Raw genomic sequence first — 25984 nt, 5'->3', positions numbered from 1 at the left:
GAACCGGGCATGGCTAGTCTAGGGAAGAGAAGGATCAGGGGAGACAGGAGAGCAGTCCTGCAGTATTTGAGGGGCTGCCGCAGAGAGGAGGGGGTCAAGGAAGTCCAGAGAAGGAATAAGGAAACTGATCAAGGAGAGATTCAACCTGGAAATAAGGAGGAATGTTCTGAAGTGAGAACAACCAACCAATGGAACAGAAGTTGCCTTCAGAAGTTGTGGGAGAAGAACTGGAAGAAAGAAGACTTGCCTACAATTCAAGAATGGACATTGAAAGTCACAAATTTAGCCGAGATGGCTAAAATATCTGCATATCTTAAAGACCACTCAAACGAGAGATATAAACGAGACTGGAAAAAATGGATTGATTATATACAAAATAAATACGGGACTAAGAAATTCCAGATAGCCTATGCTTAAGATCAAGAATGATTTAAATTGTTTAAAGTTAGTTTAGCAAGGAGGAGCTAAGTTCAATGTAAAGATGTTATCAATTTCTTATTCTTTTTTCCAATACATTTTAGACTGTTTGTTAAAAATCTATACTGTGTACGGATTCTGGGAAGTCGGGGGGGGGGTAGGTTGTGGGAGGCTGGGGGGGAGGGATATATATCAGGTTTGACGAGACGTGTTAGATTTTAATGTAATTGGACCCCACATGTATACTGTTTTTTTTTCTTATATTTTCATTACTATTATTATTACTATTTTTTCTTTAAAACTAGGACATGTTAAGCATATTGACATGTAGCGGAAATACACCAAGGAGAGGAGGAGTGGGAAATAGAAGGGAGAAGAAAGATGGGAAGAGAAGGATAGGAGAGAGGGTAAGGGGGGAAGACGAGAAGGATAAGGAGGAGTGGATTGTAGAGAGAGGAGTAGTAGAAAGGGAGGGGAAGTAGAGTAGAAAAGGATGATGGAGGGAAGATAGAAAGTTGGAGGGGGTAGAAGAAAGAGGTGTATGGAGAGCAGAAGAGCTATAATGGGTTTCTATTTTTCTGGGCATTGTTGACAAGAGGAACTGATGTAATTATTATTTAATACTATATGATATGGGCTATGTATAGTATACATGTGAGTGTGTGTTATGAAAATGAAAATGGAAATAAAAATTATTCTTAAAAAAAAAAAAAAGAAGTTGTGGGAGCTTCATCACTGGAGGCTGTTGTGGCCCACCAGCAGCCAGCAGAGTTGGCAGCAGATTTGGACAGTGAGGAGGTTGGGGAGGAACATGGGCCAGTCCTGGAGTCTGGGGAAGGCTTGGATGAGGGCTCTGTGTCGAAGGCAGAGAGGGGGCCAGGGAAATAAAAGAGGAGCGAAAGGGGAGTGGAGTTTGCAGGAGACCATTAGTTCACTTAATTGGTTCGTGACTCTCTGAGATTCCTTGCCAAGTTCTGCAGATCTCGGCCTGGCAGCTCTCCAAGCCAGAGAAGGACTGTAACTGTAAATCCTCCCTTGAAAGACTTTGCTGGATGTGAAGGAGAAGAATTCAGAGTCAATTAATAAAAAAGGTTTTTGTCGGGACAAGGAGGTTGCTTCAGGCTCTTGGGAAGCCCCGGTCAGAACAGAGGTTTTCAAAAAAAGTGACTGGACTGCCATTTGTCAGAAATAGTGTAGGGTCTCCTGCTTGGGCAAGAGGGTTGGACTAGATGACCTACAAGGTCCCTTCCAGCTCTGTTAATCTGTATTTGCGTTCCCTCTAACCCAAGATTTCTGTTCTTCCAGGGAAAAAATCCGTCAAGGCTTAGATGAGCTTCAAAAGGTCTTGCCAGGCGGCGACACCTACATGCACGAAGGATTTGAAAGGGTAAATAAGAACAAAGAGGTTAAGTCTTGGTTTTGCTGTGGGGGCTTCGGGCTTCAGGCAGACTGGGCAGGAAGTTGGGGTGTGAAAGACAGCAAGAGGGTCCGAAGCCCCAGCCAGGTTTTGATAAGCTTTCCCCCTAAGGTACACATGAGATGGGGCGCCAATCCCATGGTCCCACTGTCCAACTTGACTTTTGCTTGGCCCTGTGGCTGGACCGCTACCCCCCATCTCTTCCCCATCTTCTCAATGGGGCACTGTATTCTTGGCTGGGGCAATTGAAGCGAAACGTTATCCGTAACTTTATGTCCTAATAACTCTCTTTGGTTCTGTTTCAGGCCAGTGAACAAATTTACCACGAAAACATTCAAGGTAAGAAGACGTTAGATAAAGTGGGTAGTAATTACTTTTTCAAAGGGCTCAGTGGCTAGGATGCTGAGCTCGTCGATCAAAAAGGTCGGCAGTTTGGCGGTTCGAATCCCTAGTGCCACATAACAGAATGAGCTCCCATTCCTTGTCCCAGCTTCTGCCAACCTAGCAGTTCAAAAGCATGTAAAAAATGCAAGTAGAAAAATAGGCACCACCTTTGGTGGGAAGGAAACAGTGTTCCGTGCACCTTCAGCGTTGAGTCATGCCAGCCACATGACCACGGAGGCGTCTTCGGACAGTGCTGGCTCTTCGACTTTGAAACGGAGATGAGCACTGCTGCCCCCTAGAGTCGCAAACGACTAGCACAGATGTGCAAGGAGGGAAACCTTTACCTTTAATTACTTTTTGCTCATTAACTGAGTTGAGTTTACTTTATTGATTAGCCCTTGGGCCACACCAAAGTGCAGAGTTCCAGTCACAAATTATTACTAAAATATTTGATTAAAGCAATTTAAAATGAAATTGGAACAAAATACGATTTAAAATGACCTTTGCAATTATTCTAAAGGTGGGGACAATCTTTCGTTTGGGGTTAGAACAGTGTTTCTCAACCTTGGCAACTTGAAGATGTCTGGACTTCAACTCCCAGAATTCGCTGGCTGGGGAATTCTGGGAGTTGAAGTCCAGACATCTTCAAGTTGCCAAGGTTGAGAAATACTGGGTTAGAAGGAGAGAGAAGTTTCTCTCTCGACCCAGAAGATGTTCCTGATCTGTGGATTCAGTCCATTCCCCTCTGGCTACGTAATACAAGTAGTCCTTCACTTACGATGACCATTTCTTTACTGACCATTCAAACTTACAACCGCAACGAGAAAGTGGCGTATGACTATTTTTCACACTTGTGGAACTGTTGGACACTTGGCAACTGGATTGTACTTAGGACGGTTGCAGTCTCATTTTCATCCCCTTTCGGGATCTTCTGCTTCACTTAGCAACCGTGTGGCTGACTTAAGAACTGTGGTGATTCACGCCACATCGGCGGCAAAAACAATTGTAAAATGGGACAAAACTCACTTCACAACTGCCTCTCTTAGCAACAGAAAGTGTGGCCATAAGACAAGGACTCCTTGTAGAGCTATTCTGAAATTAAGTGAACACCTAGACCTGTGATGGCGAACCTACGCCATGCATGCCCAAATGGCATGCAGAGCCATGTCACCTGCGGTGGTGCCTCTTCCTCTCCCAGGTTTCTGGAGCATGCGCCATGATCAGCTGGCCTCTGTGCGTGCAGCAGTGCCGGAAACTGGAAGAGCTGGTCTTCCTTTTTCGAGCATGAACATGTGTGCTGGCCAGCTGATTGTCCCACCGTCATGCATGCCAGTAACTGGAAGACCAACTGGCCACTGAGCATGCACATGCCAGAAGCCAGAAGGAGGGAGGAAGGAAAGAGGGAGGGAGGGATAAAGGAAAGAGGGAGGGGGGAGGAGGGAGGGAGAGAGGAAGGAAGAAAAGAGGAAGGAAAGAAGGAAAGAGGAAGGAAGGAAGGAAGGAAGGAAGGAAGGAAGGAAGGAAGGAAGGAAGGAAGGAAGGAAAGAGGAAGGAAAGTGGGAGGGAGGAAAGAGAAGGGAGGGAGGAAAGAGAAGGGAGGGAGGAAAGAGGAAGGAAGGAAGGAAAGAGGAAGGAAAGAAGGACAGAGGAAGGAAGGAAGGAAAGTGGAAAAAAGGAAAGTGGAGGGAAGGAAGGAAAGAGGAGGGAGGAAGGAAGGAAGTTCATTTTCCAGCATCCATATGTCCCCTGGGCAGCTCCTCTTCTGGGTTGCAGCCTAGATGTGCCAACAAGGTTTTTCCATCACTGATCAAGACACACACACACACACACACACACACACACACACACACACACACACATGAGAGGCAAAAGCAATTGACCAAATTGACATATAAGAAAATAAGTTGCAGGATATCCAGCACTAATTCTTCTCCATTGTGGGGAACAACAGGAAGTAATAAAAACTCTGAATGTGCAAGTATTAAAACTTTTTTTATTAAGGTTGCCAGGAATCTTTGCTAAAGAAAACTGGTTATCTGGAAATGTTATCAGAGCATTTTCGCTATTGCAAAGGGCAGTGTGATCAAATGCTACATTAAATGTTAATAACTCTATTTTGGAAGCCTGAATTATATTGGATTACTGACTGTTTTTGAGGGGAAGTTTGAGACCAGGGAAATTGTGCTGCTGTTCTGTTTTTACTCAGACGTAAGCTCCACTGGATTGGGTTCCATAACATTTGAATCATTTATTTCATTTTTTATTTCTTCCACATTCTCACTTGGAGAACCCTGGGCAGACTTTCGGTATTTAAGTTTGATTGGTGGGTCTCTGGTATCACATATCTGCAGAGTGAAAATGTAACTTGTGATATCTTCTTGCGATTCAAAATGCCGCTATTAAAACAACCCCATGGGGCAAACTGCACATTACCCACACATGCAGATGATTGGTCAACAATTCTGGCTTTCCTTAAAAAAAAAAAACCAAAATGGAAGCACGTTAAGCAATTTGTGCATAGCTCATCCCCTTCATTTCCCTGCTTGCTGCTTTTAAATCCTCTTCTAAAATGTTAAAATCTTGTTTGCTAGATTAATTGGAGTAGTTGGTTTTCTATTATTTGCCTTTATGGTCCAGTAATAAGAGCCCCAGGCTAGAGGCAGGAGACTGGGAGTTCCAGTCCTGCCTTAGGTATGAAAGCCAGGCGGGAGTCTTTGGGGTACTCACTCTCTCTCTCAGCCTAACTCATCTTGAAGAGTTGTTGTATGGAAAACAAGAGGAAGAAGTTATGTTGAATATGTTCCCCACCTTGAGTTATTTATAAAAACTATAAAGGTGTGATATACTGTAAATAAAGTGTGGAAGTCATCTGCCACAAATAAAACATACATATTGGGCAGCCTGTATCATAAACATATCAAGATGATGGCCAGAATTGTGTAGTTCAAGCCCTATCCCCTTTTCCTATCTGTTGGGATGTTTTTGACTCTCTTCAGATGCTCCTGCTTCTCACCTCCATCCTGCACCCCCATTTAACACAGTTAAATCAAGCACAGTACAGGTACAGATTAGCTTAACCCCGGCTGAATAGCAGTAACTGTGAGAGGGATCTTGGAGTCTTAGTGGACAACATTGAAATAGGGGCCAGCCGTGGGCAGCAGCTGCCAAAAAAGCCAATGCAATCCTATGTTGCCTAAACAGAGGGATGGAATCAAGATCACATGAAGTGTTTATACCACTTTATAATGCCTTGGTAAGGCCACACTTGGAGTACTGCGTTCAGTTTTGGTCACCATGATGTAAAAAAGATGTTGAGGCTCTAGAAAGAGTGCAGAGAAGAGGAAGATGATGAGGGGACTCGAGGCTAAAACATATGAAGAACGGTTGCAGGAACTGGGTATGTCTAGATTGATGAAAAGAAGGACTAGGGGAGACATGATAGCAGTCTTCCAATATCTCAGGGGTTGCCACAAAGGAGAGGGAGTCAAGCTATTCTCCAAAGCACCTGAGGGCAGGACAAGAAGCAAGAAATTTCCTGACAGTTAAAATAATTAACCGGTGGAACAACTTGCCTTCAGAAGTTGTCCAATACTGAAAGCTTTTAAGAAGAGGTTGGACAACCATTGTCTGAAGTAGTGTAGGGTTTCCTGCCTAAGCAGGGGGTTGGACTAGAAGACCTCCAAGGTCCCTTCCAACTCTGTTATTCTGTTCTGTTCCCTGCCTAATATATCATTGCCCCCTCTGGAAAAATGCAGTCATTTGATACCCAGCTGCTCTTCTCTGGAATAGAAAATTCCCTGTAGCAATTTTTGATATTTGACTAAGACTGATAATTACTGGAACATTCAGACAGAATTCTTATCTTGGCTTTCATAACAGCAGTATGTTAACTTGAGCATGTAATGCATTACTCAGGTTGACAGCAGCAATCAAATTGACTTTAATTACTTCTTTGCGGTGGTGTGATCATTTGAAAGCCAGACCATGGACGAGCCCAGGCCACTCTCACATCACGCTAACAATCTGGGGGCGATAAGAATACCTTTGGGCAGCAATTCTGCCTTCTCTGCGAATGGCATGTTGTAATCGGGATGATGATATGTTGTCTGCCGTCCTGCCTAAAGCCATCGCAAATCTTCCCCCTTGGGGAAACGAATAAAGGCCCGACTCTGGGGAAAACAGCAGCCTTTGATCCTTTCTCCTACATCCTATCTGTAATTTTTAATAAAAGGTGAGGCAGAGTTCAGCCTGATGCGAATTTACAGTTCTCTCATCAGATTCGCATCCATTTAAGCACACAGGAAAAGAAAAGAAAAATCAGAATTCTTTCAAGATGTCACAGCTAAGTTGTGGAGCTATTGTGTGGGTGCCAAGATAGCTGAATCCAACAATTATCCAAGTTGCAGTTCAGTGAGAAAGAGGAGGGAAAAAAAGAAAGGGTTGAGGAGAGGAAGTAAGGGAGGGGAAGTAAGAGTAGGAGAGAGGGCAAGAAGGAGAAGAAGAGAGGAGGAATGGGGGAGAGGGAGGGGAAGAAGAAAAGAGGAAGGAGAGGAGGAAAGAAGGCCGAGAAGGGAGGTCGGGAAGAAGGAAGGAGTAGGGTTGTTGCAAAATAAGATGGATGTACGGAGTGGAAAGAAAGTGATAAATGCTAGAAGATAACAGATAAATATTAAGAATACTTATGAGAATGTATATTTGTGAATGTATATGGAAAGAAAAAGAAAAGAAAACTTTTTACAAAAAAAAAGTTGCAGTTCAATGGTGAGAAAAGCTCCTGCATTTAGACAGGGAAAACCAAATGCATAGGTGCATGCAATTTATATATACAGGTATATTATTACAGGTAGTAAGTGGTAACTGGCTTTTAAGCCAGATACCACATATTTTGAACCTATGCATTTGGTTTTTCCTGCAGCACTTGGAGGTTTATCTATGTCCTGGATGACTGAGAATCTCAATCTACAGACTTTTAGTTATACAATTTGGGATGAAGACCCTTGGAATGGTGTGGGAGCAGGAATGGATTTCCAGAGAAAAAGTTGCAGACTCCATTTGCACCACTCAGGTGACCCTGAGGACACAGATAAGTCTCCAAGTGGCCTCAACGATCCTCTAAAAGGATGCAAATGACCAGCTGTCTGCAAGGAGTATAAATCCTTCCATTCCCCACCGTCCAGCCAGAACTGAAGAAGCTTCTTGGAGGAGAAGCGAAATATTTTAAAAGAGCACCAAAAAATCCAGTTGCCTCTTCAAAAAGCACATTTGGGATTTACATTCCAAATGTAAACATACTGGTTAAGTAAATCAGGATGCTTGGAAAACATGCTAATATATTCACTACAGAGCCTGAAGGATGTCTGCTTTTTTTAATGAAATATGCCTGTGGGTGGGTGTTGGCACTCTTCAAGTCGTTGGCAACTGTTTGCCCAAGTCCCCAAGAATTCCAGTTTCTACTCTGGTGCTCTCTCTTCTTTGAGTCGGCCTTGACATTTGACGAGTCCCTGCAATTTTCTTGCCAACGTTTCCAGGAGTGGTTTGGCATCATCTTCCTCTTCCCAGGCCTGAGAGAGAAAAGGGGAGAGGGATCATTGGCCCAAATTCAGGCAGCCAACAACAGTGCTCAAGGTTAGAAGACAGTTTCTAACCCCTGTGTTTAACCACAATATTAAATACTGAGTTGTTTGCATAAACAACAGGGGTATAGCTCAGTGGTAAGAGCATTTGACTGCATAAACCTGCGTTTGTGCAAAAGTGGCTGTCTCTGAGGGACAGTAAAACACGAAGGAAACCTCTATGATGGTTTGCAAACAGCACCAGGTATGCAGCATCCTATGGGTAGAAGGAGATGGTGGCTGGTTGTTCCATTGTCCTTGACCATTCATTCTACTTCTGGCATGGCTTCCCTCTTCAGGTTATAGGACCGCCAGTGTCATTATCGCCTTGACGGATGGAGAGCTCCATGAGGACCTTTTCTTCTATTCTGAACAAGAGGTAGGAGCCTTGCGTTGGAAGTCTGAGCTGGGTGGAATGATGCAGCCTCAAAATTGCTCTTCCCAGGGAATGGGGGGCTGTGTCCTTCCGATAAATCCAGAAGCAGGTTGGTCTTAAAATCTCAACTCCTGTTGAAACGGCCATCAAACAATGTCCATAACTAACAGATCTTCTCTTTTGCAGATAAAGGCCTGTCTTTCTACTTCTCGGGGCTTCTTAGGAAAGGAATGAATTTTTGATGTTAATTTATCTTCAGTTTGCAGAAAGGGGGGAGGGAGGGAGAGGGGGAGAGAGAAGGGGGGAGAGAAGGGGAGCGGGGGGGGGGAGAGAAAGAGTGAAGGAGAGAGAGAGAGAGAGAAAGGGGAGAGAGAGGAGGGGAGAGAGAGGAGGAGGGGAGAGAGAGAGAGAGATCTGGTGAAGTTGATGGCACATGTTTGCAGACATTTATTTTGTCTGTCTACCTCAGAGGTTACAACTGGCATGTCATTTTCACTCGCCTTTATTTTGGGAGACAATTGCAAACAAGAGAACTTTGCCCAGACAAGCTTGGAGCCACAATCTGACAGTTCCCATGCTCATTTTGCAGGGGAATGCATTAGAAGGGCAGAATATAAAATGTTTAAATAAAGCAAAATGTCCAGAGGAATTGGCTATTCTCTTGGGAAGGGACAAGATGAGGGGGAAGCGAGAGGTTTGCATGGCCTTTAATGCCTTTTCATGCTGTATTTGCAACCTCTCCTATAAATGCAAAGGTTGTTTATTTCAATGTTGCTATATTTTTTTCTTCTTCCCATCTGACCTCCCAGATTCTCCTTCATTTCCCCCACCCCAAGTCCTCATGAGCAGTCATTTTGTCTCGTGCCCCCCCCCCCCATTCTGGGAAGCATGCTTTAAGAAAGAACATCATGAAATATAAACCCAATGAATCTCTTTCCCGGCGTTAGCTGAGGCCCTAGGGACTTTCCCAAGGAAAATTTTTGCTGCTCCCTTCCCTCCACTGTCATCTCTTGACTGCAAAAATTAAATGCTTCAGGATTCAGGATTCAGATGCATTGCAACATCTTTAGAAGGATGAACCAGAAAATAGGGTCGATTTTTTTTCAGCAACACGGATCTTCAGTGCTGTCACCCCAATTCTAGAAAAAGGACACTCCAGGTTGAAGAGATTACACATTAACTTGGCTGTGGTGTTCTAAAAAATAAGGTTGATCAAAAGCACGGAGGTAGAGAGGTGCACAACTTGGCCTTCCCCCAATCCAAGGCCTTCCAGATGCTTTCAGGGAATTCTTAGCCTGCAACACATCTGAGGGCATCAGATTGCAGAAAGCTATCGCGGCCCATCCTCCCTGTCTGAAGCATTTGAAGGGAATTGGCCAGATTTAAGCTGCCTTACGCGGAACAAGGCTTAAGTCCATTGTGAGAAGCGTAATTTTAGCCCTGTTCTAAAGTCGTAATTATTGTTGTGCAGAAAAGGCAGACTGCCTTCCCTCTCTCCTCTCTCCTCTCCCCCCCCCTCGTTTCCGTTCAAGAGAAGAAGCTCCTGACAATGATTATAATTTTTTATATGTACATTTAAAAGAAATTCCCAAGAAGATGATTCTGAGGTGACCAAGAAACCAGGTGAAGAACCAATCTTGCATAGTATAGCAAACTGCAGCTTCCCTGGTCAGCAAATTTTAAAGAAAAGCACCAGGAAATAAATTTTATTTTATTTTATTTTATTTTTATTTTATTATTTTATTTTATTATTTTATTTATTTTATTATTTTATTCTATTATTTTATTTTATTATTTTATTATTTTATTTTATTATTTTATTATTTTATTTTATTATTTTATTATTTTATTTTATTATTTTAATTTTTATTTATTTTATTTATTTTATATTTTATTTAATTTTACTTTATATTTTATTTAATTTTATATTTTATTTAATTTTATATTTTAATGAATTTTATATTTTAATGAATTTTATATTTTAATGAATTTTACTTTATATTTTGATTTTTATATTTTATTTAATTTTACATTTTAATTTATTTTATTATTTATTTATTTATTTTATTTTATCTTTAATTTTATTTTTTATTGTGTTGTTATTATTTATTTATTTATTTATTTATTATTTATTTATTTATTTATTTATTTATTTATTTATTTATTTATTTATTTATTTATTTATTTATTTATTTCAGAAATTGGATAGCAAGGAATAATGGAAAAACCAACCCCAAACTGCAACCATCCCTGCCAGCTAAAATAATAAATAAGCTTGAAATGTGAAAAAAAAATATTTTAAAAAAGGGAGGCAGACAAGCAGAAGTTTCTTCTGTGGAGACAGGAACCTTGGTGAAATTCAAAGAGATATTTTCGCATAGCTCCTTTGGTGTCGTGGTTAAGGCACCTGGTTATAGGTAATTGAGGACTACCTGTACTGTTTAAGGAGGGCCAGGAAGCCTGACACAAAGATGAAGCAACTGCGTTCCCTTCTCCTTCCCTCAGTCCTGGAGTCTTTTTAAAAAAATTATAATTATGGGTTATATCCCAAAAAGAAAGGCAATTTTGCCAGGGTTGAATATGTTTTTTTCCTTCCTGCTGAGGTGGCAGGTAGGTGGGTGAGATGAGCCAGGAGATAAAATGGTAGTTGGGAAGCCTCATCCAAGAATGACTGTCTCTTTACGCTGTTTGGGGTGCAACCAATGCTTTGTCCTTTCTTTCAAGGCCAACCGATCCCGTGAGCTGGGAGCAACGGTATACTGTGTTGGGGTAAAGGACTTCAATGAAACTCAGGTAATTTTCGATCGTCTTGCATCTGGGCAATGCTTGGTTTAACTGTAACCGCTTTCAGTCTCATTCAAAATTGCTTTCGAGGGAGCCAGAAGTCCAGGACGTGACTCCAAAATGTCAAAAGAGTGGCCAGAACGGTGGAATCAAAACTTCAACGCTTTTCGATAAGCGTTAACATCCGTTCTTGCCATGACACGGCCGCCATCTTGATTTAGTCCACCGTTTCCTGTGAAAAACGTCTGGCATCTACAGATCAAAGGATGGCTGGATTTTTTTTTAAAAATGAAAATGAAAAAAGAAAAGAAAAATGAAATCCATCCAATAGCTTTCAGTGGGAAACCATTCAGCTGCTGGAATTCGTACAACCCCATTCCTCATATCCCAATAAATCTTGCTAAAGAAAACTCTGAGAATTAGATTGGAAGGAATTTTGGTTTTAGGCAGCTGCCAAAGAACCTGGAAGTTGCCTCTAAAGACTCCATGGATTCATCCTCCTGTAATAATTTAAACTATGATTCAGGTTCAGCCAGGATCCAATCGTAGTTTTCCTCAGCCTCAGCAGCTTAAGTAGATGTGGACTTCATCTCACAGAATTCCCCAGGGAGAATTCTGAGACCTGAAGTCCACACATCTGAAAGTTGTTGAGGTTGCAAAACACCGTCCTATTATATTGGAGTTCTCTGCTGGGGGGGGGGGTGTTGCTCATTCCCCCTCACCCCTTCACGGTATTTGGAAAAACTAGGATCCTCCTATTGTAGCAATGAGTGCAAATCCTGAGAAAAATAAGAACTGTGGAAGACACAAAAGCCACACACAAGCACACGGATGTCAACAAAGCTTGACAAACAGTTGTCTCCATCTCTTGCACAATGGTCATCTGCCTCACGGGATTTGACTGACTGTGTGTGTCCAGCATTTCCTTGTGTCCTTCTTGGCTGACCCACTTTTTTTCCTCCAAAACCAGTTGGCTCGAATTGCTGACAGCAAGGATCATGTCTTCCCGGTGAATGATGGTTTTGAAGCTCTCCAAGGGATCATAGACTCCGTAAGTCTTGCTTACCACTGTACTCATCTCATGACTTTGTGAAATTAGCATTGTTGTTGCTGCCAGAAACAGTGTATTTATCAGCGCCGCGTCATCCGAGGGCCTCCTAGAAAGAAACCGGTAGCAGCCATTGAACTGAATGTGCTTGGCCGAGTGGAAGAGAGGTTTGGGCTGCATGATAGCTCCAACATGCTCGGGAATTGTTTAGCAAAAGCAAAGAGAATTAGCGGCTTTTATTCAGAGGGTGAGGAAGTTATATACCACTAGCCAATTACCCGGCGTATAGGGGGGAAATGCCAGGACCAAACGTAGTTTGTAATGTTGGATTTTTCCCCTTACTAGAGGGAGTCCCCTTGTGGAGTACTGTGAAGCCATTACCATGGCAACTCCACTGTGCTGCACAGTAGAAGCTATTTCAAGGCAGTACGGTAGAATTCATTTTAAGGCACAACAGGCTGTATCTTAATAGAGCACATACCCCAAGAGGTGTTAGGGGTGGCTTACACCCCACAGTATTTGTTTCTAGAGAGTAAGTCATCTGCGTGCCAAGTTTGGTTGAAATTGCCGAGGCGTTCCTGAGTTATGCTGGAATGTATACACACACACACACACACACACACACACACACACACACACACAGAGCAGTGTGTGTGTGTGTGTGTGTGTATGCTTTTACTGTAGCCTATTTTTTAGATCAGGAACCTTGTATTCTCTCTCTCTCTCTCTCACTCACTCACTCTCACTCTCTAACTCTCTTTCTCTCTCCCCCCTGTAATCTCTTCCAACTGAACATACAAATGTGGTTAGGGCACCAGGTATTGTGTGAACCTAAAAATATTCTGAGTTTAGACTTGCATTCTCTCTCCAGCTGTTCCTAATAGATTCCAGAAGTATTTTCTTTCTCTTTGTCTCGCTGGTTGTATTTCTTATGGCTTCAATTGCCAGCAGCAACTCACTAGATTTCAGAAAACTCAATTCTATTAACCAGATTTGGTTGATTTCTGACCGTCTTAATGGAGAAAACGTAGACTCCTGTAACATAACGTGTCACAAGAGGATGATTGGAGAAGCTTTGATAAAGAAAAATTGCTGTATGGCAAACATTATTTAGCCCGAAGGGAAAAAAGCGTGACATAGACTTCCCTCTGCAGATGGGGAGAAGATGGCTACACCTGGTCCTTGTTCATCATGGTCTGTTTTTGCTGGATACCAATTGGTTTCTTTGCCCAAAAGGTACCCAATGTAACAATTTGTTTATTTATTTTGGCAAAGATCATAGAGAACAGGAGTTTTTGCAAAGAGTAGCTGGGACAGTAATGAGCATATGGGCTCTGCAGGTATGGTCAGAAAACCCACAACATTATGATAGTGGTGTCCCCTGTCTGTAGAGATTCTCCGTCATCCAGGTCATGGTGTCCCCTGTTGTTTTTTTTATGTGCAGATTCTCTGGGTCAGCACCAGTTCTTGTATCTGGGAGAGTCGCCCCTAAAACTCCCTTTTTGCAAATTAAAGGACAGGTGTGTAAATACCATATTTTTCAGACTATAAGATGCAACGGAATATAAGCACCAAATTTTGAAGAAGTACATTTAAAAAAAAATGTTTTTGCACTCTGCAGGCCTCCTAAACCCTCTGCACGTCTTGTGGAAAACGGGGCCTGCAGAGAGTTTGAGAGGCCTGCAAAGTGCTCCTGGTGGCTGGGGGAGGCAAAAACAAGCAGGAAATAGCCTGTTTTTTGCTCGTTTTTGCCCTCCCCAGCCCCCAGGAGCATTTTTGCAGAGGGGGTGGGGTTTTAGGAGGCCAAAAATCCTGTATTCAGTGTATAAGACACACCAAGATTTTCACCTTCTTTTGGGGGGGAGGGGGGAAAGGTGTGTCTTATACTCCGGAAAATACGGTAGATAAATCATTGTAAGATTATCACAGGCAAATCACATCATTTGTCATTTGATTCTAAGTGTGTAGATCAAACAGATGCAAGTGGGGGCCAGCAATGTCCATGATGGGAGGAGCATAAAACTGAACCAGGCAGTACCAGAGCATTGAAGCAAAACCCCATCTTAGTGTATGTGCGCGCGGGCCTTACTCCCAAGGGCGGAGCTTATAGTGCGATGCTCTGATTCTTCCTTCATGTGACAAGAGGTGCTACCATTTCTGCTCAGCCGGGACACATTGGCCGTGATGACGAACCTATGGCATGTATGCCACAGTTGGCACGTGGAAGCCTCTATGCCAACACGCAAGCCATCGCCCAGCTGAGCTCCACCAAGCAAGCACGTCCACCTCCCGCTGGCCAGTTGCATGCAAGGCCGACATAACATCTGTAACAGCATAGGCATGCAGGGGGGGTTGGGGAGCAGGGGGGCGGCGCACCCCCTCACCCAATTTTTGGTCCCAGGAGGCTTCAAGGAGGCCGCCTAGGCCCAAAATGGGGTGCAGGGGAGAGGGCTGCATGCGCATGCGCAGGGGGGCAGGAGATGTGCGCATTGTATTATGGGTTTGGGCACACATGGTCATGCTGTCGTGTGTGGCTTTCAGCAAGCGAGGACAAAAAGGTTAGCCGTCACAGATCTAGGGCAAGCCCCAATGGCAGCTCCCACCTGCATCCAAGGGGGCCCTTTTCTCATGCCGAGGATGCAAAAGGCATCCTTGTGTCCCAGGAGTTCTACGTAGTTGTTATTCTGATGTCATAGCGGGTTGTCCCTGATTCTTAGGTCCTTCATAGCAGAGGTGGGTTCCTACCAGTTCGCACTGGTCTGGCCGAACCGGTAGTAACGTGGCGGCCTGGGTCCCTGGAACCGGCAATGACCCAGGCCCACCAAGCCCTTGAACTGGTTCTCCTACAGTGCTGCCATCTTGATTTTCGGTTCTGTACATGCGCAGGACGATTTTCAGTTCAGAAATGTAATTTTCCCCTCTTCTTTAACATTTTGCAGATGCACAGACCTTTTAGGCACAAATGCACACGTAGTGTGTGCTTGGTGTTTGGTGTGTGTGCTTGTTTCACTCAGGCACAGGCGCAAACTTTTTGGCACACCGAACTGGCAGTAATGCCGGCAGCAACCCACCCCTGCTCCCACCCCTGCTCCTTAGCAAAGAGGGATGCGTGTTGTGTGTGAGTTATTTCAGCTCTGCCAAATGTCAGGAAATAGGCATAGGGGCCTCCGTGCCATTCTGCAGAATCTGACAAAAGGACTTTGGAACCCTTGACCCTCCTCCCGTCCCAAAACGAATTTCCCCGTTCCTTTTCCTGAAAAGAATCAACTGAACGAGGTTGTGGGGATTCATGGACCACGGAAATAAAATCCGTGGCTACCCCAGAGAATCACAAAGTCTTTGTGCTGTGACTCACTCAAAGGTCACGGCTGAAAGCCAGAAATGCCTCTTTTTGGAAGTTTATGTCCTGCTTTCCCAAACAAAAGTTCCAAATTCTTTCCAACCCCTCCCCCCACTTTTTTTTCCTGAGGTTATTTCTATCTTTCAGACTGGATTTCATCTTGGCTCGGCCTTGAAGATTTGTACCAGATTTAATTTTGTGAGTGAACATAAATAGGGATTAAACCTGACAGGAGAATCACACCTAGATGCCTGTAAGGAGCCGAGAGAGAATCTAGAATGCTTGCTGGTTGTCTAACTTTGATCCTTACACTGGCTGGCTCCACTCACAGCAGTTCCTACTTCATCCTGGCTAATTGTTTTGTTTTTTTCTTACATGCTTTACATACCTGTCTTTCCCCGAAAATAAGACCCAATCTTACATTAATTTTTGCTCCAAAAGATGCATTAGGGCAGTGATGGCAACCCTTTTTCTTACGGCGTGCCAAAATTGCACATGTTTTCATGCACGGTCATGTGCTCACATCAATTCAATCCTCCCTGCCCAGCTGCACATGCACACACAACCCTCCGTGCATGCACGCACGACTCTTCCACAGGCTTAGGGGGCTTTCCTGAAGGCTGGGGAGTGCAAAACGGCCTCCCCTGCCCCCCTGAGTCCTCCGGAAGCTGTAAACAGATTGTTTCTGAACTTCCGGTTGGCCCGTTGGAGCTGTTTTTCGACCTTCCCAATCTCCGGAGGCTTTCCTGAAATCTAGGGAGGGTAAAAACAGCCTTCCTTGCCCCTACAGAAGGCCGAAAATCAGCTGGCATCAGCTGTGTGACGGAGCTGATGGATAGTGTGCCAGCAAATACGGCTTTGTGTGCCACCTGTGGCATACAATACAACAGCAGAGTTGGAAGGGGCCTTGGAGGTCTTCTAGTCCAACCCCCTGCCTAGGCAGGAAACCCTACACCACTTCAGACAAATGGCTATCCAACATCTTCTTTAAAACTTCCAGTGTTGGAGCACCCACAACCTCTGGTGGCAAGCTGTTCCACTGAATAATTGTTCTAACTGTCAGGAAATTTCTCCTCAGTTCTAGGTTGCTTCTCTCCTTGATTAGTTTCCACCCATTGATTCAATACAATACAATAGCAGAGTTGGAAGGGACCTTGGCAGTCTTCTAGTCCAACCCCCTGCTGCCTAGACGGGAAACCCTATACCATTTCAGACAAATGGCTATCCAACATCTTCTTAAAGACTTCCAGTGTTGGGGCATTCACAACTTCAGGAGGCAACTTCTGTTCCACTGATTAATTCTTCTAACTGTCAGGAAATTTCTCCTCAGTTCTAAGTTTCCACCCATTGCTTCTTGTTCTACCTTCATATGCCTTGGAGAATAGTTTGACTCCCTCTTCTTTGGGGCAGCCCCTGAGATATTGGAAGACTGCTATCATGTCTGTCCTGGTCCTCCTTTTCATCAAACTAGACATACCCAGTTCCTGCAACCGTTCTTCATATGTTTTAGCCTCCAGTCCCACTGCCTACTTCCCTCCATGTAGATGCAGTTCCATTGAGGACTACATGTTGAATGCGGTTGGTCAGCCAGAGTGTCCTCAGTTCGCCATCAAGGCATTAGGACTTATTTCTGGGGGAATGTGGTACAAATGTGTCCTTCTGGCTGACAATCTTAACTGGGGCTTATTTTTGGGGTAGGGCTTATAATTACGAGCATCCTGAAAAATTATTTTATGGTTTGGTCTTATTTTTGGGAAAACACAGTAGTTAGAAAAATTTGCTACTTTTCTTCCATTCTCGACCTTTTATGGAGACCTTGTAAAAAAGATATTGTTTCACCTGCACCTCCTGCACACAAGTGTTGAAGGTTGGGGGTGGGCATCACTCCAGAGTACAGGCAGTCCTTGACTTATAACAATTCATTTAGTGACTGTTTGACGTTACAATGGCACTGAAAAAAAGAACTCAGGATCATTTTTCACACTTACGACCATTGTCACATCCTGGGATCACGTGCTCCCCTTTTGTTGCTTTCGGACCAGAAAAGTCAATGTGAAAACCAGATTGACTTAACGACCGTGTTAGTAATTTAACAACTGCAGCGATTCACTTTAACAACGGTAGCAGGAAAGATTGTAAAAACGGGGCAAAGCTCACTTAACAAATGTCTCGCTTAGCAAAGTGTTGGGCTCAATTGTTGTCGTAAGTAGAGGGCTACCTCTATCTTCATTTAAAATACTCACATGACACCACATAAACAGGGCAGTCTTCATAACATTTTGGAGCCAAAAGGGTATGAAAAATCCACATTCATTCACCTCAACTCCACCTCCAGCACATGACCGTCTTCTCCTCCTTCGTTGTCTGGATGGCTGTTGGTCCAGGACCTCGAAGGCCCTGGAGTTTGACCAAGTGCTTTCTCCTGTTCTTTCCCATTCGATAGCCTCGTGATGGCGAACCTATGGCATGCGTGCCAGAGGTGACATGCAGAGCCCTCTCTGTGGCCACATGTGCCGTCGCCAGCTGTTCTTCTGGTTTCTGGCATTCACATGCATGCAAGCCAGCTAGTCTTCACAGGTGCCTGAAAATAGCCCCTAAAACGCCCCCAAAATGGCTGTTTTTTGGGCTGTTTCAGAGCACTTGGGGGCCATTTTCAGGTGTTTTTTCAAGCTGTTTTTAGGCTGTTTTTGATTTTAAAAACGCCCCCAAAACACTCTGAAAACAGCCCCCAAATGCCCAAAAAACAGGCATGAGCAGGCCGTCCAGCTGGTCTTTGGGTTTCCAGCATTCCGGCACGCGGGTGCTCACATGCACTCACGTTCCAGTTTGAACATTTGGTGCCGAAAAGGTTGTCCATCACTGTTATAGCCCGATGTTTTTAGATTTTCTGAAATTTTTGGGTTGCAATTAGTATGTTGCATTTTCCCCATTGCCAAACATAGGTGTTACAGCTAGATGACCAAAACCTCATCAGTGCCTTGGGGCTTTTCCTGCAGTCCCCATCTTGACTTAGCTGAAGACCCCCTTGGAGATCTTTCTGGCCTTGCTCCCCCATGAACCTGGGGTGATAAAGGAAGCCCATCTTCTCCTGGCTTGGGTATGCAAACCATTTTGCAGTGTGGAAAGTACTTGGAGTATTTCTGGGAGCAGAAGTTGGGTGGAAGGTCCTGTACCTTCCTTGACCATTCCTGATAGGGCTTGAAGCAGAAGGTGCTGAAAGGATGGGACCTCTCCTTTCAGTCTTCAGGTCTTTTGACTCCTCTAACATGAGTCCTTTTTGGTTTAGCCGTTAAGATATTCCAGCTTTGAGTGACGCTGTGAGTTCTCCATCCGGATGCACCCAAAGTTGTTAAACCATGTTATTCTTTCTTGTGCCTTCTAGATTCTGAAGAAATCTTGCATTGAAATCCTTGCTGCAAAACCTTCCAGCATTTGTGCAGGCGGTGAGTTTACCACGGAATATTTTCAGCCTTTCTTGCTTTGGGGAATGGCATCTCGGTTTTTTGATCCCGGAGGGAAGGGAGTCAACTGTCTTTTGGCACTCTGGGGGAAATTTTTCTTTAGCTCAGAAATGCCAGAAAATTCCATCTGTTGGTTGTCTGCTTGCATGAAAAATATGTATCTTGATTTGATCTATTTTTAGGGTTGGTTTTCATTGAGGGCAGATGGGCTCTGACATCTCAGGGTTCATTTATAAGATATCAGGAGGCCAATTGATGGAGGTTTTCGCCTTCCCTACTTTGGCTCCACCTCAAATCTCCTCTCTCCTGTGCCTTTGCTAATTAGCGTTATTGTTAGTCTTATTAGTTTGCACCTCATACACCGAAATTAAATGCCATCTTCATTATAACTATAAAAATAAAACACAAACACACATCCTTCACATTCTGCACAATTGAATTGAAATGATGCTGCATTAATATTGTACTATACCGTAGAATTCAATATGGTTACTGCCCTGGGATAGAAGCTGATTTTCAGCCTATTTGCCCTTGTTTTTAATTGTCCTGTACCATCTGCCAGATGGTAATAGTTCAAAAAAAGGGGTGTCCAGGATGAGATGGATCTTTAAGGATGTTTTGAACTTTCTTAAGGCAGCAGGAGCTATGAAGCTCTTCCAAAGAGAGGAGAGGGCAACCAATGACCCTTTGGGCAATGACCTTGACCCTCTGGAGCGCTGTCCCATCTGCCCCTGTGCAATTGGCAAAGCATAGTTAAACTACTCTCTCTGGTGCAGCGATAGAAGGTCATCAGCAGTTTTTCCTTCAGTTGTTGTTTCCTGAGAAGTCTCAGGTAATATAATCTCTGCTGGGCCCTTTTGACCAGGGCTGCAATATGAGTGCCCCAGATCCGGTCCTCTTTTAGGATAACACCCAGAAACTTAAAACTGGCCACTTGCTCCACTCTGTTCTCCATGTATAATGTTTGAAACAAGAAAAAAAGCACAGATCTCACCGTCCTCCATCCTGGCTTTGTCCCTTTTCAAACTTTAGCTTCCCTGCCAGGAGGTATAACAGGATTGGGAATAGGGGCACCGATTCCACATCCAAAGGATTGGGAGCAAAAAGAATAAACTGGATTCAGGAATATGGCTTGGAATATGTAAGACTGTGTTTGGTCTCCTCTTGAAAACCTCCCTGATGAAGCACCCACAACCTCTGGAGGCAAGCACTTCCACTGATTGGTTGTTCTCAATTTCAGAAAATCTCATACCTTTATGAGAAGTAAAGGGTCCCATCAACCTACTCAACACATGTCCTCTGAGAAGCTCCACATTTGCAATGGAGGCGAATGTCTCTGCTTTCTAGATAGGCATTAGATATATGAACAGGAGCAAGCTGGAAATGAGCCAATGATTGAATTTTATTTCAAAGTGGACTTCCTAGGAGATAAATCAATATTAAAGAGACCTTCTAGCCAGCGCTTCAGGCTTATTCCAGCTTCTCCTGCAAAAAAACCTTGACTGCTTATTTTCTCTCTTTCCTACATTCTGATCTCATGTTTCTGGCATAGATTCACTGGGGGGGAAAAGAACCTGTTTTATTTTGGAGAGAGTTCATCTCCCTGGACAGCAGCTGGCAAACAGAGCTTGGCACCCACCTCAGTCGGAGGGCTTTTGCCCCTTCAGGGTCCCCATTGGCTTATTTAAACATCTAACATTTCGCTGGGGAGAAGAAGGAGAGCCATGAGGCCCTGCAGAATCACTGAGTTATTCAGAGTTCATGGGCTCCGCCAATTGTTTGCTAATTATTTTGGATATAAATGGGAGTGAGTTTACATGTTAGATGAGAAACACACTTTGGTTCATTCCCCAGGCTTTCAAAAGTCTGCAGACACAGCTATGCAATGAAGAATGCTGACCCACCCATTTTATGTTCTACCAATGAATAAGCTGTCTTTGTTCAGTCCTTGCTGATTGGGGGGGGGGGCGTGTAATCATCAGTCTGGTCCATCCAATTTTAGCCTGCATCTAAAATTCTAAATCTAAAACAAGACTGCCTTAAAATTCACAATCTAACAACTTTCTCCAATGTTTCGGCATCCGGTGTTTGATTCCAGAACTGCATTACAAAATGTGGAAAGCACAATTCATAGGATCGCTCATACAGAGGGGGTGGTGGTGGTTAGGCCGCAGACTAAAATTGACTTCTGTTTATTAAAAGGTGTTCTCATCCAAGGGTTGGTCAATGTCCTAATGAACGAAGCTATGAGTTCAATTGTTCTCGGTTTTTATTTTATCTTCAGATGTTTTAATGATATTTCATTATTCAGATATTTCCTTGTTCGACAGAAGGGACATGGATGGAAACTAGCTGATACTTTCAGTGTAGAACTGAGTAGATATGTTGGATGAATAAAAATCTTAAAGCCCCCACTGTTGGTCCAAGTAATACACCCATAAGAAACAGAACTCCAAGGCAAGTAGGTTCCTCAAAGAACCGCTTATTGGATTTATCATATTGACACTGATTGGTGAAAACCGACTCTAAAGGTTCCCACAGTTTTCACCTAATTAAAAGTAAAAAGTTTTTCCCCCTTCCCCAAACAATTAGTCACATGGTCCAATCAAGGTGCTGCCTGGTCACCTGGTAACATTGCTCCTCCTCTCTCTGACCAGGTGTTAGAATGTCCTTGGTTCTTAGGGGAAACTATTTTGTTTTGGCTACAAAACCCCAGCTATCTCTACTCCCCCCTCCCTATCCCTCATCACCGTTGGGGCAAACTTTGAAGCCTCCAAGATGGCCTCAGTCAGGCCAGCTTCAGAGTTGACACCCACTTAATAAAAACATGCCAAAAGAGCAGGTGAAGGCTGTTATTGTACCCTCAAGAATCCAGAACAAGCTGAAGCTGCAATAGGCATTTTTGAGACTCCAGTCCACATAGAGAGTTTTGATCTTAAGTTCTCACCAGGACCTCTACAGCGGAGGAAAATAGCAGAAAATTCTCTTTGGGCTTCTCTGGTTAAAAGAATCTGGGAAGCCACATCCCCAAAATTCAATAGACGGCATTTGTAGTGGGAGCGAGTAAAACAGTGAGGAAAACATCTGCCTAACAGGCAGAACATCTGGGGAAAGGAGTTCCACCTGGTGGTCTCTGCTCGTGTGAACCCTGGGAGATGAAATTACCTCTAGAGGCTGCCAAAAAAGGGAAAATGCCTTTAAATTATCTGGTCCTGATATCATAGAGTCCAGGCCCCCTCTGATCTACTTTGTTCCTTTACTTGAATTCCTGGTTTTCTTCCCCAATGTGCAGATGCCAAAATTTACAATTGAAAGCTAGAACATTGACCTGAGATTTATACAAAGCTGGCAATCCCTCTGCTGCTTTGTTGTTGTTATGTTGGTCAGCCATATCCATGTTTAGGCTGGATTTGGCACTTCCGTCCACCTACTGAGTGAGTCCTTCCCAAGGACCTGGGATAGGCAGATGTCATAGTTGTAAAATGTTCAAGGTGCAGCACTGTTGCAGGATGTCAGCTGTTTCAAATAAAGCTGCCTTTTCCAATTGACCGGTGATGATTTTGTCGACACCAATGGTGTTCAGGTGGTGCTCCAGTTGTTTTGCACCCAAAGCACCTACGACAATGGTTTTCTTTTACCACCACTGTTCTACTTCTATTTACAGGTCTTTGTATTTCGTGATTTCCTCCAGTTCTTTCTCTTCTCTTCTGCTATCTCGAGGTACTGCAACATTCACTATTATTCACTTTTTAATCTCTTTCTTATCAACAGTTCTTAAGTGTGGGGTGTTATGTGGCAGGTGCTGACTTATGAACTCTAAAGACCCACACATCACTTGAGCTTCTGCATTTTCTATTGCTTGATCTATTTAGTGATCCCACCTGCTTGCAGGCAAGTGGTACTTCTTGCAAGTATTGCAATGCTCTGTTTGTTGCTACTTTGTCGTGCCGTTGTTTGTAGTCAGTCTGGGTGAGCATCTTGTAACAGTCAAGCTACTACTATAATTATTTCAATTGCTGAGTTTAAGTGGAAAAGGTATCCTTTCTTGCATGTATAGATGTACTGCTGGAGGACAAAATGGAATTCTTTTTAATTTACTGCAAATAATGTACAAAAAAAAACACCTTCTAGGCAAACTGTAGAACATAGATCTCGGGTATTGAGCTGGAGGATTTGAACAAGGCATTAAATATGCACCTTTTGGGATGATTTAATTAGCTTTCTTGCATATAGCTGAGGATTGGACTAGAGGTGTGTTTCTGCCAGTTTAAATTCAAACTAGAATTCAGGCCTGGGTCGCAGAACCGGCAGTGACCCAGGCCTGCCACGCCCCCAACCGGTTCCCTCGCTGCTGCTTGGCCGCCACCATTTTGGATTTTAGTGATTGCGCATGCGCAGTTCACTGTAAATTGTTTTGCACATGCACAAAGAACAATTTACACTGAACAGCACACACGAGTGCACCGCGCCTGTGGTGCACAGGTTGCAAGCCAGCAGTAATGCCGGCAGCAACCCACCCCTGGGTTGGACTAGATGACCATGGGGTCCTGTCAGTTGCAAATAACCAGAAACGTTTGTTGTGTTAAAAAAAAAAAGTATATTATTGCTACCTAGACGGAATAATCCAGTCAACGGATGGTCAAAAATAAATTGGCCCTGGATAAAGGTCAATGGAATTCATTGGGCTGGACTTGGATCTCTTGTGGCAACACAATGATTCTAAACTCGTGACATGCTTAACTCCACCTTCCAGGTCAGCTCATGTTCTGCTACAAATCCATTCCAACTCCACATAATTGTGACCTACACTCATATAATGCAGCCTAAATTCAGTGGCAAAAATGCTGATTTTCAGCAGTACCAACTGCATTTATTTATTTTCTTTTTTTTCTGTACTCATTTCCACCTTTACCCCAAAACAGCCTGGAAAGAGGCAACTGGACTTTCTAGTTTTTCTTCGAAAATGTTTTGCTTCTCATTCAAGAAGCTTCTTCAGCTCTGACTGGATGATGGAGAATGGAAGGCGGGGGAGGGATATGACTCATCTATCTCCAGTCTACCGCACAGTCCTTTCAGCAGTTCCAAGAAGGCTCCACAACCATTTGCACCAGAGGGGGCATTCAGCAGGTTCTGACCAGTTCTGGAGAACCAGTAGTGGAAATTTTGAATAGTTCGGCGAACCGGTAAATATCACCTCTGGCTGGCCCTGCCCCCATCTATTCTCTGCCTCCCGAATCCCAGCTGATCGGGAGGAAATGGGGATTTTGCAGTATCCTTCCCCTGCCACGCCCACCAAGCCATGCCATGCCATGCTCACCAAACCACACCTACAGAACCAGTAATATAATACTTTGAACCCCACCACTGATTTGCACCACTCAGGTGACCCTGAGGACACAGATAAACCTCCAGGTGGCCTCAACGACTCTCTAAAAGGATGCAAATGACCAGCTGTCTGCAAGGAGTATAAATCCTTTCATTCCACCACCATCCAGCCAGAGCTGAGGAAGCTTCTTGGGTGAGAAGCTAAATATCTTCAAAGAAAAAAACAGAAAGTTCAGCTGCCTCTTGGAAAAAATAAAGCACCTTTGGGGCTTTGGGATGAAAGCAACTGGAGCCTTGGTTGGAGCAGAGCCGAGATTCCTGAGTCAACTCGTAGGCTTTGTGCAGCTACAGTGCAGGAGACGCACCCCCCTCATGACCCCCAGGCCATGGATTTAGACAGACAGGGCGTGGGCGGTGGCTCTTGAGCATCCGAGATAATGTTGATTCAGCAGAAAGCAGGGTCACTCAGCTTCAAAGCATTGGAAGTCATCCTTGCTTGCTCTCCGGATCGCTTTCGTTTTAAGCCCTCTTGCACAGGCAAAATTTGCTGACTGCAGGGCAGGAACTGTTTAGAGAACTCTTGGTGAAGTGCTGCTGCTTCTGACTTTTCCTCACAGAAGCAGCTCAAAAGGGGTGGCTCTGGTGCCTTTTATCGCACTGATCATTAGGGGCATTTGGAGGCTTCAGTGCTTCCTTTTGGCTGTGCTTCAACCCCCCCCTCCCCCCAACTGAAAGGCAGATGCTCATCTGAAAAAAAAAATACTGGACAAAAATAAAAAACTGGCTTGAAGAGATTATTACACAATCAATAGAATTAAAACTGGAACTATTCTTATTAGGCATAATTACAGGGAACTATGAGGAAAAAACCAAATACCTACGGTGTTTTTCCTAAAATACGACCTGTCCTGAAACTAAGGCCTTGCCACATTTTTCTGGTGGGCAAAATAAGCCCTCCCCCGCAAATAAGCCCCCTGGACAATCCCCCACCTCTGGCCAGACAGAGTGCCACTCACCAACCTAGTGGTATCCTGAGGGTGCCAAGCCGCGGGAACTGGGGAGGCAAAGGTGAGCATGTTGCTTGGCACCTTCGGGATACCCTAGGTTGGTGAGTGGCGCTGTGCCCAGCTGAAGGGGGGTTGCTGGGCAGCTGCTCTCTTGCGAGCGGGCTCCCAAAGAGCCCGGCACTGCCTCAGGGGCAAATAGTTGTGTTGGGCTGTCGCAGCAGTACAGCACAGCAGCCATGACACAACCATGCTCATGAGCAGCCACCCAGCAAACCCTCTTTCCAGCCAGGCACAGTGCCATTCACTGACCTAGGGGTATCACCAAACCACATGAGCACCTGTTTGCCACCGCCCAGCTCTCGCAGCTTGGTGAATTGAAATGCCAGTGAATGGCACTCTGCATGGCTGGACAGGGGGGTTACACAAGCCGCTGTTCCGCTCCCGCTCGCGTGCCTCCCAGCCTCATGATGCCCTGGCCCAGCTCTCCTCACAGAGCCAGAGCACCTCCGCTGCCGCTGCTGCCACCACCGCCATCCCAGCATGGCTTTTTCAGTGGCTTCCAAACTGAGTCTTCTGGCAGTGGCCGCTCTGGGCATATGCTCTATGGTTGTGAGTTGGCTGCCGGCAGGGCATACTCCCAGAAAGTACAACCATAGAGCATACGCCCAAAGCGGCCACTGCAGGAAAACTCAGTTTGGAAGCCGCCGAAAAAGCCATGCTGGGATGGCGGCGGCGGTAGCAGCGGAAGTGCTCTGACTCTGCAGGGAGAGCTGGGCCAGGGCATCGTGAGGCTGGGAGGCGCAAGAGCGAAAT

The 25984-nt window shown here is 44.4% G+C and overlaps 1 protein-coding gene across 1 annotated transcript in view; it reads left to right on the top strand.

Annotated features, from left to right (window-relative positions):
- The window catches only part of ANTXR1 (ANTXR cell adhesion molecule 1), a 132698-nt gene that overhangs the window by 21931 nt on the left and 84783 nt on the right, over window positions 1-25984 (top strand). The window contains exons 4-9 of the mRNA XM_087706052.1: window positions 1723-1804; window positions 2140-2173; window positions 8130-8209; window positions 10931-10999; window positions 11961-12041; window positions 18761-18821. Of these exons, the coding sequence (XP_087562178.1) occupies window positions 1723-1804; window positions 2140-2173; window positions 8130-8209; window positions 10931-10999; window positions 11961-12041; window positions 18761-18821 (407 nt within the window). The remainder of the gene's footprint in view (window positions 1-1722; window positions 1805-2139; window positions 2174-8129; window positions 8210-10930; window positions 11000-11960; window positions 12042-18760; window positions 18822-25984) is intronic.

This window comes from Thamnophis sirtalis, unplaced genomic scaffold (genome assembly GCF_051295495.1).
Source record: "Thamnophis sirtalis isolate CommonGarterSnake01/CBP01778 unplaced genomic scaffold, rThaSir2_p1.2 scaffold_2, whole genome shotgun sequence".
Lineage (NCBI taxonomy): Eukaryota > Metazoa > Chordata > Lepidosauria > Squamata > Natricidae > Thamnophis > Thamnophis sirtalis.
This window is presented reverse-complemented; position numbering and strand designations above follow the sequence as displayed.